At 55.4% G+C, this 11,843-nt stretch overlaps 1 protein-coding gene across 1 annotated transcript; it reads right to left on the minus strand.

Moving 5' to 3' along the window:
* Positions 1 to 4,234: 4,234 nt before the first annotated feature.
* PDZK1IP1 (PDZK1 interacting protein 1) lies at positions 4,235 to 10,767 on the minus strand. The gene is made up of 4 exons (XM_059822296.1): positions 10,701 to 10,767; positions 6,921 to 7,029; positions 4,851 to 4,949; positions 4,235 to 4,307 (listed from the first exon to the last, which is right to left on the minus strand). The coding sequence occupies exons 1-4, from the start codon at positions 10,765 to 10,767 to the stop codon at positions 4,235 to 4,237; spliced, it is 348 nt and encodes a 115-aa protein (XP_059678279.1).
* Positions 10,768 to 11,843: the final 1,076 nt, after the last annotated feature.

An 11,843-nucleotide genomic window follows, 5' to 3' on the forward strand; every position in this document is an offset into this window, starting at 1 on the left:
CCCCTACACACTGTGCTTCCAGCTCCCACCTGGGTGGCTGGGCTCCTTCCCCGGCCCGAGGGACCACGATGGTGGGATGGGCTCCCTTTTTGCTTCTGAAGGTCCAAATCGCATCACTTGGGTGTCAAGGCGCCCAATGCCAGGACATAAACCCCAGACTACACTGCTCAGGGCCAGGGCTGGAGCTGGTGGTCCTTCCAGCTGCGGTTTACCTGCACACAGCAAGTCCTTAATTAAACAACCTTGGAATAATTTCTATGGTAGGTGTCCACCTGCCCAAGCTGCTCCAGGGTTGTGATCACAGCTGGAACAGAAACATCTTAAACCTCCACCGCTATAGAGCCTCAGGAGAGATCGGGGAAGCATCCAAGTAAAGGTGGCTTTCAACAAGATGCCTCGTTATCTGGGGGTCCAAGAGATGAGTTTCACCCTCCTAGGCCACAAAGGAAGGCTGCGATAAGGTGGTAATGCAAAAAGACCACTCTGAATATCTTCTGCCCAAAAGGAGACTATCCTGTCCACCGCAGGTCCCAACCCTGAACATCTTCCTGAAGCCCAATCTTCAGAGAAACTGGCATTATGGAGTGAGGGGTAGGATAGGGTACCCACGGGTGTCCTTCCCCTTCATCGGTGGCTGTGGGGTGACTTATGGAGGACACGGTCACCCCGCATGCTGCATGGAGAGAGGTGCTGGGGAGGATCTGGCCCCCAGGCAAGTTGGCTCAGGGCCCTTCAGAGAGGTCACCGAGACTGTTGGAGGTGCCCATCACCTGGGTGCTATCAGGTACAGCTCTGGAGAGCATCCCCCAGCTCACAGGGTCAACACGGTGGGTGCGAGCACTGAGACGGCAGAAGTTGCCTTCCCAATCACGCTCATCCTGCCAGGGAAGGATGAGACAGCATTGTGCTTTAAAGAGCATCCCCGACCCTATCAGCGAGAGATGAGATATCCTAATTATGGCAGTACAGGCGAGGATCCGGGCCGTATCAGCCAGCACAGAAAGGTAAACAAGAAATATAACAATGGACCCTTAACACTCATTAGCTGTGTCAGATAATACCTCACTTTTCTCCCTTTGGGGCTTAAAATCTAATTAAGATTTTCCAACAATAAATTTCATTTATGCTCGCTCCCTTTTGTTCTTTTTAGGATCGCACCGAGAAGAATCCATGAGCTGGCTGCACGGCTCGCGGGAAGGCAGCCCGCTTCGCACAGCCAGCCTTGGGTCGTGCTTGACAGACAAGGGAAACTGAGGCAGAACAGCATCACGGACTGTGTGGAGATGAGGTCCCACCAGGGAGGTAACACAGTGGCTCTTGCAAAAGATGTTTTCCCCAGGAAAGGGAACTCTGAAGGGGCACTGGCTGGGATGAGACCAAGCACCGAGGTTCCTGGCCTAGCCCAAAACATGCGGGGGTAAAGCCCCATCCCTCTGCTTGCTTGGACGTACGACCACGGTGGGGATCCATGGGGAAGGGACTCACAGAGCCCCCAGCACACCTCCACTCCAAACCCGCACCCAGGCACTGCCAGGGGAACAACTCGGGCATTCATCACATATTCAGGGTGTGCACAGGACGGAATAAACTCCCGCTGTTACTCATTATAAGGATGCCGTTTCTAACTCCTTTTGCAACCGAGAGGTAAAAATTAATGGGTTCCCCTCCTCTCGCCACACCCCCAGCCCAAGTGCTGACGCGGCAGGAACACGCAATGACTAATCCTCCTTAAACCCTGCTGAGCGAAGCATTACTGATGAACTCCGGGAAGCTTGTTTTTTTCCAAACCCGTGTGACATTACGCACCTACAAGAGAAAAGTCAGGGGAGCAGCATCCCTCAGGGGCACGAGTGGGGAGGTCCAGGACCCAGCCTGGGGCTGGCTCAGCCTCCAGCTGCCCAAGGGAAGGTGGTAGAAGGGAACAGTTCTATCGCAATGCTGGGGACAGAAGCTGTCATGCCTCCGCACCCCAGGGCTTGACCCCTCCAACCCTTCCGCCTGTTTTCTTCTACCCCCATGCAATTTCTCAGCTGGAGCTGTGATTTCTCAATGCTGAGTCTTGAGGGCATTTTCAAAACGCTTGCCTACATGAAGCTTTTCAGGGATGTGCCTTTCAGGATGGGCTTGTTACTGGAAGGCTCCTGTTTTACTCATGTTTTTATGTCTCCACCCACTAAGGACATTGGCAGTTTCACCTGTGGGAAGCACAGCAGCACTGGGGTCCAGCTCCAGCCCCCCGGCTCCATCCCAGAGGGCTGCCGGCAGTGGCAAGTGTCCTGTTTTGGGCTGGGCTCCCTATCAGGACTATCACAGCTTCACTTTGGGGAATACCCAGCAGGTTTTGGTGGTTTAGGAAAACCGGGCATTTTGCCAGGCCACTACCTGCACTGTGCTAGGGAGCACCTCTTCCAGGCTCAGGGCTTTTAAGGTCACCAGCAAGCACAGAGGAGCAGGGGACAGCCCTTGCAGCAGGAAAGCCCATTCAGGGTTGAAACACGCAGAGCAGGAGCTCTCCCAGTGAGAGGCAAAGTGATACCTCCAGCCCCAACAGCCCAGCTGCCTGTTTCTGGCATCACTGCCTGCAAATGGGCCTCCAAAGCATCTCCTGAGCAGAGGCTAGGGCTCCTCCCAGATCCAAACACACCACAGCTGCTGTTTCACGGTAGGTTTAAAACATCCCCTTGCAGCGGTGCTCAGCATCCGACAGCAGAAAGCGAAAGCAAGAGGTGGTTCAGGCACCCGATGTCCTCCTGCCAGCTCCTCCCCATTGCATTTGCACAGCCCCAAGCAGAGCCCCAAAACCACCCTGCTCCCCCCAAACCCAGGGACTGCCAAAAATGCCACTCTTATAAGCCCCCATCCCATCTCATCTCATCCCTCCCACTCCTGCTCCACCTGCAGCCCCACAGGCTGCCCTTGATTGCAGAGCCCCCTAACCCTTTCCTCGCTGGTCAAGGGGAGGACCCTGCATGCTGCTTGGGCAACTGATATCCCAGGGAAGGCCAAGGCATTACAGGTCTCTCGTCTCAATCTGCAAATGCCGCGGCTTGGGAGCACTCATTGCTCCCACAGTGGCCCCAGCGTTGTCCCCACCACAGCAAAAAATGGACCCTGGTTAATGAACAGCCTGGCAGGAGCAGGTTGCACCATGGCCAGCCGCCCCGGAGAGAGCCAGCACTGCCTGGAGCAGCCCCCAGACACATCCTGGCAACATTAGTAAGTGATTGCCATTCGCAGCCTCCAGCCCTGGGAATGGTCCTCAGTTGGCTCTGGGTCTGCGCCCTGTGGCCAGCGGGATTCAGGGAGCGCTGCCTTTCATCCATCAAGCAGTGCTGGGATGTGCGGGGTTGGTGCCGTGCCTCAGTTTCCCCATCTGGTAAATGGGGAGAATGATGCTCACCTCCCCATACAGCCCTTTGTGGCTCTGGGGAGGTCCAAACACAGAGCAAAAAAAAAAATCCTCCTCCTTTTTCTCTCCCCTGTTGACACCTAGACACACACAACAGCGCTCGTGACTTCATCCAAGCGAGGAGATAAGACATGGATCCTACCCAGGAAGGATCATGGAGGAGATGGGGGTGTTGACACCCATCTAATCACCCTTCCCAACCCCATGCCTCCTTCCCCAGTGTCCTTCCCTTCCCTAACTGCCTGAAGGCTGGGAGCGCTGCAAGATGCCAGAAAGTCCTTTGGGTGATTAGCAAAACAACCTTCTTTGCTGTTGTATGGGCAACAATTCTCTTTATTGCTCAGAGGGAAGATATATACAGGGGAGAAGGTTTGTTCTGACATTAAAATGCATGGTGTAGGTTGTAAAAAGGAGGCTGAAACAGGGAGAAGAGAGCGGGTTTTCCATCAGCAGCTCTCCAGAGAGCAGCTGGGGGTGCGGGGAAGTCCCCAGCACCCAGTGGGGACCCCTCCATGTCTGGAGCAGGTCAGCAGCCCCCTCGGACCAGGGACATCAACCTCGCCAACCAAGAGGGGTGACTGCCGGGCAGAAGAGGTGGCACCGCTGTACCATCTCCTGATGCATGCGTGGACACCAGCCCTCAAGGCAGAAGAACACATCTCGCAGGTGGGAAGGGAAAAGATCAGGAGATGGTGGTGCCGTGGAGAGCTTGGGGACCCACCGCGCACAGGGGATGCCAGTGCACAGGGTCCCCACGAAAATGCCCATCATGACAGTGGGAAGCAAAGTGAGAGGAGGAGGGAGGGCAGCCAGCCGGGGCACCTGCTACATGGCGGTGGTGATCACCCTCTCCTCCGGCTCCAGGGTGTTTTCGTAGGCGTGCTGGCTCTCTTTGGACCTGTGTCAGGAGGGAGGAGCACAGCGGTGAGCTTGCCCCCAGCAAGACCAGTCTTCCCGAAGCCAGCAGCAGGGCCCTGACCTTGCTGGTGCCAGCCGTGCGCTGAGCGAGGGGCGAGGTGGGGAGGGCAGGAGGGGTCCCCCTGCCAGGAGGAGAGCCAAGCGCGGGATGGGAATTGCTCTAATTTCTAGTGAGGGCTGTTTCGACAGTCAGCGTCTGTGTGGTGACCTATGGCCACTTTTGGTGGTTTCCTCTGTTTGAAAGGTTTGATGTAGCATAAGAAAAATGTGGTGTAGCAGGTTGCAAGGTGGTGCATGGACCATGGGGCTCAGCTGCAGGTATGGGGAGAGACCGGGGGGGCAGGGATAGTCACTCACCACCTTCTCCTTAGCCCCTGGAGAGCATAAAAGCCCCAAAACCAGGTGCATGGGACATGCGAGACCGTGAGTGGGAGAAACCATGGCTCTGCATGTCTGAGCTGTCACCAGGGGGATGGAGCAGGGCCTGGGAGCCATGGGTAGGAGGTATGAGCAAGTCCTTCACCTGAAGTCAGCTGCAGCAGTTAGGTATCTCCCTTCATGGCCATTGGATGTGACAGTCTCCTGCTTGTCCGCAACACTCACCACCGTCTCCACGTTTTCCCTGGAGGGGGAGAAGAGAGGAGCTGAGAGAGAGCAACGGAGGGGCCGTGCCAGGGAGCAGCTTGTGACAGTGACAGTGCAGAGGAAGGGACTGCTCCAACACCATAGAGACAATAAGGGACCTGGCCATGTGAACCTAGCCTTGGACACCCAGCTCAGCCCCCTTTCCAGCAGGACATGGGCAAGGAAAGACACCCTCACTGCAGGTTTGCACGGACCGTGCCGGGACGCCGAGTGCTAACCACTGGCTTTGGAGCTGGTACTCCCAGTGCCGGGCTGGCAGTCAGCAAGACTCATTTGTCAATACGTGGGATTGTTTTCTCCCACTAACTGGTTTTTCCAGTCTTCTTCTATGTAGTCTGTTGCAAAATAGTTCCCTACAGTCCCAACTGACACAGAGAGAAACGCTGAGGCTCTGCCAGTGCTGCAGCCCTGGTGCAGGAGAGGTGCACGTGTGCACGTCTGTGTGTGTAAAGCCGAGCTGCTTCCTCTCGGATTTGAGTCTGGATCACTCGCAGAAGGAACCACGGGGCAGGGATTGGGTGTCCAACCTCAGCTGGAGCCTAAAAGCTCGGCTCTGGAGCAAGCCCGTGGAACAAATGGCACCTGGTGGGGTTTAGCTGCAGAGGGTGGGTGCAAGTCCACCCTGTGTGCACATCCCTGCCTCTTCCAGCGCTCACCCAAGGGCGATTTGGGAGGCTTTTCCAAGGAACAGACTGGCATAAACAGTCAACAGCTTGAGCTGATAGCTGCTGTCACAGTGACAGCACAGAGCTGGCAGCACACCAGGCTGCCAAGTCTCGCTGCCGGCTCTTCTGAAGAGAGGCCAGATTAATTAAAACAAGCCACCATCCCCCCTCAAGCCCCCCTCAGCATCCTTTGCCTCTGGGCTGGGAAGAGACAGCTGGGCACAGGCAGAGGTGGGAAACACCATCCCTGCCTCCTGCTCCATGGGCTGGGGGCTCCTCCAGTTTGAGGACAAGGGTTCCTCTTGGGGAAACAAAGACTGCAGTTGCAAATCAGACTGTATAAATATATATATATACACACATTGCATCACTCATTGGCCCTGAATGCATCCCAAAGGCCCCCCTTTAAATGCATCTGAGGCAGAAGCCGACCTGCTGAGCATCAAGGTGCACCCCAAGTCCCCACCTCCTCGGCCTGGAGAAGCCTCAGGGATGTGCGGATACAAGAAGACTCCAGCAACTTTGGGTGCAAAGCCCAAAGCGCTGGTGCTGAGGAAGTGGGAACCAGCCTATAGGGCACTTTAGATCTTCATCCCCTGTTGACTTTGGGCTCAGGTTCAAGATCAAGTTACTGCAACTTAGCCAGTTAGCCTGGGTCAGCTGAGCAGGAGCAACAGCCTGTGGCTTTGCTCAGGAGGCAACGGGCAAGAGGTAACCAGCCCCACATAGCCTTTTCCTGCCGGTTAAGGCCACCTCGTTTGCCTGTGCTGCAGGCTCCAGGTGGAGAGCACTGCCACAGCTCGGCTACCTCCCTCTTCTCCCAGCTCCTCTTGTGCCTTCTGCCCACTTGTCTTGGTCTGCTTTGCAAATGAAGCTGGTCTGGGCTTGTTTTCCCACAGGTATAAGTCACCTAGGAGCTGCACCCCCAAATCCATAGGAAACCAGGCTCAGGCCCGAGACATGTGCCCATGTAAACCAGCCATGATGCTGCGGCTTTCCTGTCTTTCTTGCAATAGCATCTGAGTGGTCTGTTTGGGGGTGCCCCTGTGCAGGAGCAGCTGGGGCGGATGGTGCATGCTTGCACCTGGCAATAAGTAACATGGAGCGGAGACCGGGACAGCAAGAAGAGGACAGGAAGACCAGGACACGGAGTCTTCACTCTCCCTGCCTGGGAGTGATCATGCTGTTCCCAGCCCTGGCACAGGCACGGAGGTGGCTGGAAGTGACCCGTGCAGAGGCAGCTAAGCCCAACCCAAAGCAACCCCCAGGGCTCCCACACTTACACTTTCTCCTTACACCAGAACCTATTGACCACGAAAGCAATGGCCACCAGGACCAGAAACACAACCACTGCGATGACACCCTGTGACCACGGCTGGAGGCTGCCCCGCGCTGCAGAAAAAAAGGAGGATACGTGTTAGGAATACATCCTCAGGCTTTATCTGCTTGGCCAAGCTTCTTCCACCCAGCTTCACCAACATCCAACCAAGACCCCCATGCAGTGGGGCGCAGACGACACTGGGGTGGGGGGACAAAGGGCTGGGGGGACATGGAGGGAGGGAGGGAGGATGTTTGCCCAAAGTAGCAGGGGAAGGAAAGCAGAGGGGTTTCAGCAAACTGTTTATTCTCCATCCCCATATGCCACAGACTTTGTTCCCGGGTTATTTTCCAAATACTGCCTGGTAAAATAAGGACCCTGCAACAGGGACAGTGTAAAATTCTCTCACAGCAAACGGTTGCCAGCGTGGATTTCGGTAAAACGCACCATTCAACAAGTTTCCAGAGCAGCAATCTGCTTTATGACGGGAAATTGAAGGCTAAAGCATTCAGAGCAACAGCCTCCAGCGCAAAGGCCAGGCGGGGCTGGCGGGAGGCCACGCGGTGGCAGGGGGGTGGCAGGGAGTGACCAGGAGCCGGCCACAGCATCCCCGACCCCCCCGGGGTGGGACAGTCTCATGGATTCGTTTTTCTCTAGCCAGACCTGAGCAGTGATGCGGCCATAGGTGGGAAGGTTGCAAGACGTTTTCCTGGAGGCGGGAGAAACTCAAGGGTAGGGCAATGAGAAGAAGAAACCTTGTCCCAGACCTTGCCAGGATGGCTGCTCCTCGCCTCCCACCAGCTTTTGGGCAACGGAGCACTCAGATGTAGTCAAACTCATCCTTAAGTGTTGTCCTGAATATCAGCGCTGAAAGGAGACCTTGCCCATGCAGATACAACCCTTCGGGATTTAATTACTAATTTATTAAGGCACAGCTTTTCCTCTTTCTGCTGATCAAAACGCCAACCCTTCCACAAAAATGAGGTCCCTCTGCATGGGCAGATGGGGCAGGCGGAGGATGCTCCCTGCCAGCCCCAGCATCAGCCTTGGACCACTCACACCCAGCCCCTGCCACCGGCACCCGTGAAGCCAAGCTGCCCCAGTACAGGTGCATTGGTACGTGAATCCGACTCAGGAGCTTTACGTTAGCCGAACAATTCATCCGTCTCACAGGAGACAAGTCTCTGCAAATAATCTTTACTAGCGGCAATAAAGGTGAGCTACGCGCTGCTCCATGTGTGCAAACTCCTAATCCACAGCCAGCTCCGCGCCGCCTCCGCTCCTGACAGCCCTCATCTCCTTCCTCTGGTTTTGGGGAAGGGGACTGTCCTTTGTTAAGACCACCAGCTCCTTGAATACTTACTGCAAGAGGCTTTTATTTAAAAAAAAAAAAACCAACAAACAACCAAACCACAAACCTTTTTTTCCCCTTGGAAGTGAAATCAGCCTGGCCGACTGATTTACCACCTGTGCCAGTCTGGAAAGCAGTGGCACCCCTGGGCGAGCGGCCGGGAAAGCAGCCCCGAACAGCAGCCTTCAGCCCCCCCGCAGAGACACTTGCCGTGTTTGCTGCAAGGTCCCAGGGCCAAAACTCAAGCGGGAGGAATTCAGGCGGAAATTCCCTCTTGAATCAGCATGTTTCGGCTGAAATCCCATGGTATCAGCAGGCTGCTGGTGGGGGTACCGGGGTGGGGGGTCGGTGGCAGTAAGGAAGAGCAGAGCTTGGTCCCCTCCTGCCCTACCTGATGGGCAGGAGATGCTCCTGCCCCTGCTGCCCACCACCCCCATGGGGGCAGCCCCGAACACACCTATTGCCTCCGGGCTGAGCTTTGGCCCGCTTCGTTTCCTCCCTCGCTCTGCCCTTGGCTGTTATCTCAGCCACATTTATTTATTAGTTGTGGTTTATTTTTCCTGCTGGGGCCAGCGTTTCCAGCCTAAGCCTAAGAGGGGATGGTCAGGTCCAGCCCTCAGTGAGGTTTCTGCTGAGGTTAAGGGAGTTCAAGGTCAACCAGGGAATGAAGTCAGCAATGACTGAAATCGCCACATTTGCATCTCATGATCTTCAAGCAAAGGAGGCGAGAAGATAAGTGGTAGGAAACCTCCTCCGAGCAGCCATGCTCAGGAGGTACTGTCTGGTTTTGCAAGCGAAGCCTCACTCAGAGGGCTGTTTCCACCAGATTTCAGAGCATCCAAAGCCAAAAAGAAAAATACCAAACCAAAAATCTATCAGTTCTGGCTTTGAGAGACCATGTAAAGCCTGGCTGCAAGGGGAGATGAGGATGGCAGGGGGAATGGCAAATGCCCCCACATTGGGCTGAAATACCCCCATGGGTGCAGGGAACTCGCATGGACATAAGAAAGGAGGAATGGGAACCAGGGGGAGACAAGAGCTTGATAACATCTTCTGGGGGAGCGAATATGCAGATGGCAGCCCTGGGGGTCACCACCCGGCTTGGAGCCCCACCAGAGCACACCTTGCTGCCCTGCCAGGAGGGTTGGCCAAAAGGATGAGTCTCACCTGTGGAAACGGGACTGTGTTCCTGGAAAAATGCTTTACCAGGGATGTCCCTCCTGGGACAGCCTGTCCCGCGGGCTCTGCCACCTCCTCTCTGTTTTGCCCCATGGCAATGATGGGGTTTTCCCTCCCAAACAAGATCTTCTAAGCCAAACTAGGCAATGTGGGCTCTGCAGCCGCTGGCAGATGTATGTCCACGCATCTGCAGCTACAAATGAGACCAAGGGAAGTGCTGATGCCAATATAAGCCCTTGCACGTGTTGTAACTCCGTTTCCATACTCAACGGCTGGTTTGAAGACACAGATCTGCTTTTTGATACATGTTCCCCGAGTGCTTGGGAAGCATCGGCTAGCCCCTGTCTTTTCCTCTCTCTGAGGAAGCTGTGCCAGGCTCTGAATCCTCATTAAAGGGTTTTTTTTTTTTTTCCTCTTTCCAGGCAACAGCAAAACTTTCAGTCTTGCTGACGATGGAGACCCCAGACTGTTAAATCCTCAGCAAGTTGGTAAACAAATACAGGAAGAGCAGTCAGGGCTGGGGCATCAGAAGGAGAAAGGGGGAGGGAATTTTCCAGGACTTTGGCAGCATCAGATGAGTTTTAATTACTCCTCATTATTTCTAGCGCTAGACAAGTTCTTCCACGAATTTCCTAAAAATAATTCCCTAGCCATAGGAAATTTCTCTACTGAGTCTTCGGGAAGGGAACAGGAGAGCAATTTGCAGAGGAAAATATTTGCTCCCTCACCTCGGCAATGATCAAAATTACAGATTAACAGGAAAACCTGTGAGCTTGGGGAGCGACCCAGCACAACGCTTGCCCAGGGACGAGAGTGAGAAGAAAGAAAGAAAAAAAAAAAAGCCTTAAGAAAACAGATTACTCATCTCGGTGCACAGTCCTGCCGGAGGTAAATCAGAGCTGCTTTATCTCCCTGTAAGCAGGTAAGATAAACCTCGGATGGCAGTTCAGCTTTCAGCAAAACAGGTAGAAAGTCTCCGTGTCCCGGCTCCGGCAAAACCTCCCAACCCACCAGACACCCACCCGTCCCCATCGCCCGCTGATTTGAAGCTGGAGCTGACGCTTGGGCAGGAGCTGGGATGGTTCTTCCTCTGCCCGAGAGGCCCTTTCACGGTTGTCCCTTGTCCCCAGAGCCACCCCACCGAGCAGCTCCCTCCCTTCCTGCCTGCCCCCTGCCTCAGTTTCCCCGGGAGGTCAGGCAGCTGCCTGCACTTACCTTCCTGGCAGCAGGCAGGCTCCAGCGCCAGGAGCAGCCCGAGGAGGAGGAGGCAGCGGGCAGGCATGGCGGCAGGCAGGGCCACGGGCTCTCGGGGTGCGGAGGAGCAGCCGAACGCGGCCCCTCCTCGCAGGCCGCTGCGCTTGGGCACGTCGCCCTCCCACAGGAATGAGCGCTTGGTCAATTATCAAACGCATTAACGAGGGAGGCTGATGCTCACACCTGGTTATTCAAATCCTGCTGCGCGAAGGGGTGGAAGGAGGTGCCTCTTTTTTTCTCCCGCGGAGGCTGTCGGGGAGTTTGGGGCACGGTGACTTGAACCTGACAGTCCCATTAGGGCGTGGAAGGGGACTCAGGCACAAAGTATTTTCATCGGCCGAGGAGGAAGAAACGACGCCCAGATGGGTCAATCTCTCCCGCAGCGCTGCTGTGGCACTTGGGGAACATGGCTGAACGGGACCTGGGTGTCCCCCAAGTCCCCCTCTCCGCTGCAGGAGAGCCACGGGGGGGGGTCCAGCAATGCCCCAGCTCTGACATCCCTTCCCACCCCGCAGGACCCCAGGTCCTGGGGATGCGGGAAGCTGCCTGCCACAGCCCCCAGTCACACCCCTGCTCTTTTCTTTTCAGCAAGTGTCATTAACAACCCAGCAAAACATATTTGCGGCTTAAAAACATCCGTTTAATAAACCAGACTCGATGCCAAGTACTGCTTCCCACCTCCCACACCTTGTTTAATGGAGAGATTGTTAAACCGAGCAAACACGGCATTCACTTTATAGAGCCTTCCGGGCTGTTTCCAAAATTTCTTCGACACCAGAAGAGGTAGAAACACATGAAGACCCGCGGCAGACAGCAAAGCTGGCAGGCCCTTCGCATCAGCTGGGCGGATGCTGTGGGATGGGGAAGGTGTACGGCAGGCTTCTAGGTCCCAAACTAAGCAGCTTCCCAGCCCGTGCCGGGTTTGGATGGCTGACAAACCCACCCCGCAGGAAGAATAAAAGCTGTTTGGCTTCATGGCTGCACAGCTTCCGTTACTCCCTAAGGAAATTTTAAAATTGTGAGCCAGTGGTTTTGTCGTCACTCCTCTCGCCGCGCGTCATAGCATCTCCATAAGCCCAGCCCTGCATCTGAGCTCCCGGCCTC

Source organism: Gavia stellata, chromosome 10 (assembly GCF_030936135.1).
Source record: "Gavia stellata isolate bGavSte3 chromosome 10, bGavSte3.hap2, whole genome shotgun sequence".
In the NCBI taxonomy this organism is placed as follows: Eukaryota; Metazoa; Chordata; class Aves; order Gaviiformes; family Gaviidae; genus Gavia; species Gavia stellata.

What these genes read in the sequence shown, in the direction of transcription:
- PDZK1IP1 (XM_059822296.1), bottom strand. Translation starts at nt 10,767, where the DNA reads ATGCCTGCCCGCTGCCTCCTCCTCCTCGGGCTGCTCCTGGCGCTGGAG. An exon ending in TTCTGGTGTAAGGAGAAAGT is followed by an intron (nt 4,950 to 6,920) that starts GTAAGTGTGGGA and finishes CTCCCCCTCCAG; the next exon opens with GGAAAACGTGGAGACGGTGG. An exon ending in ACTGCTGCAGCTGACTTCAG is followed by an intron (nt 4,308 to 4,850) that starts GTGAAGGACTTG and finishes CTCCTGACACAG; the next exon opens with GTCCAAAGAGAGCCAGCACG.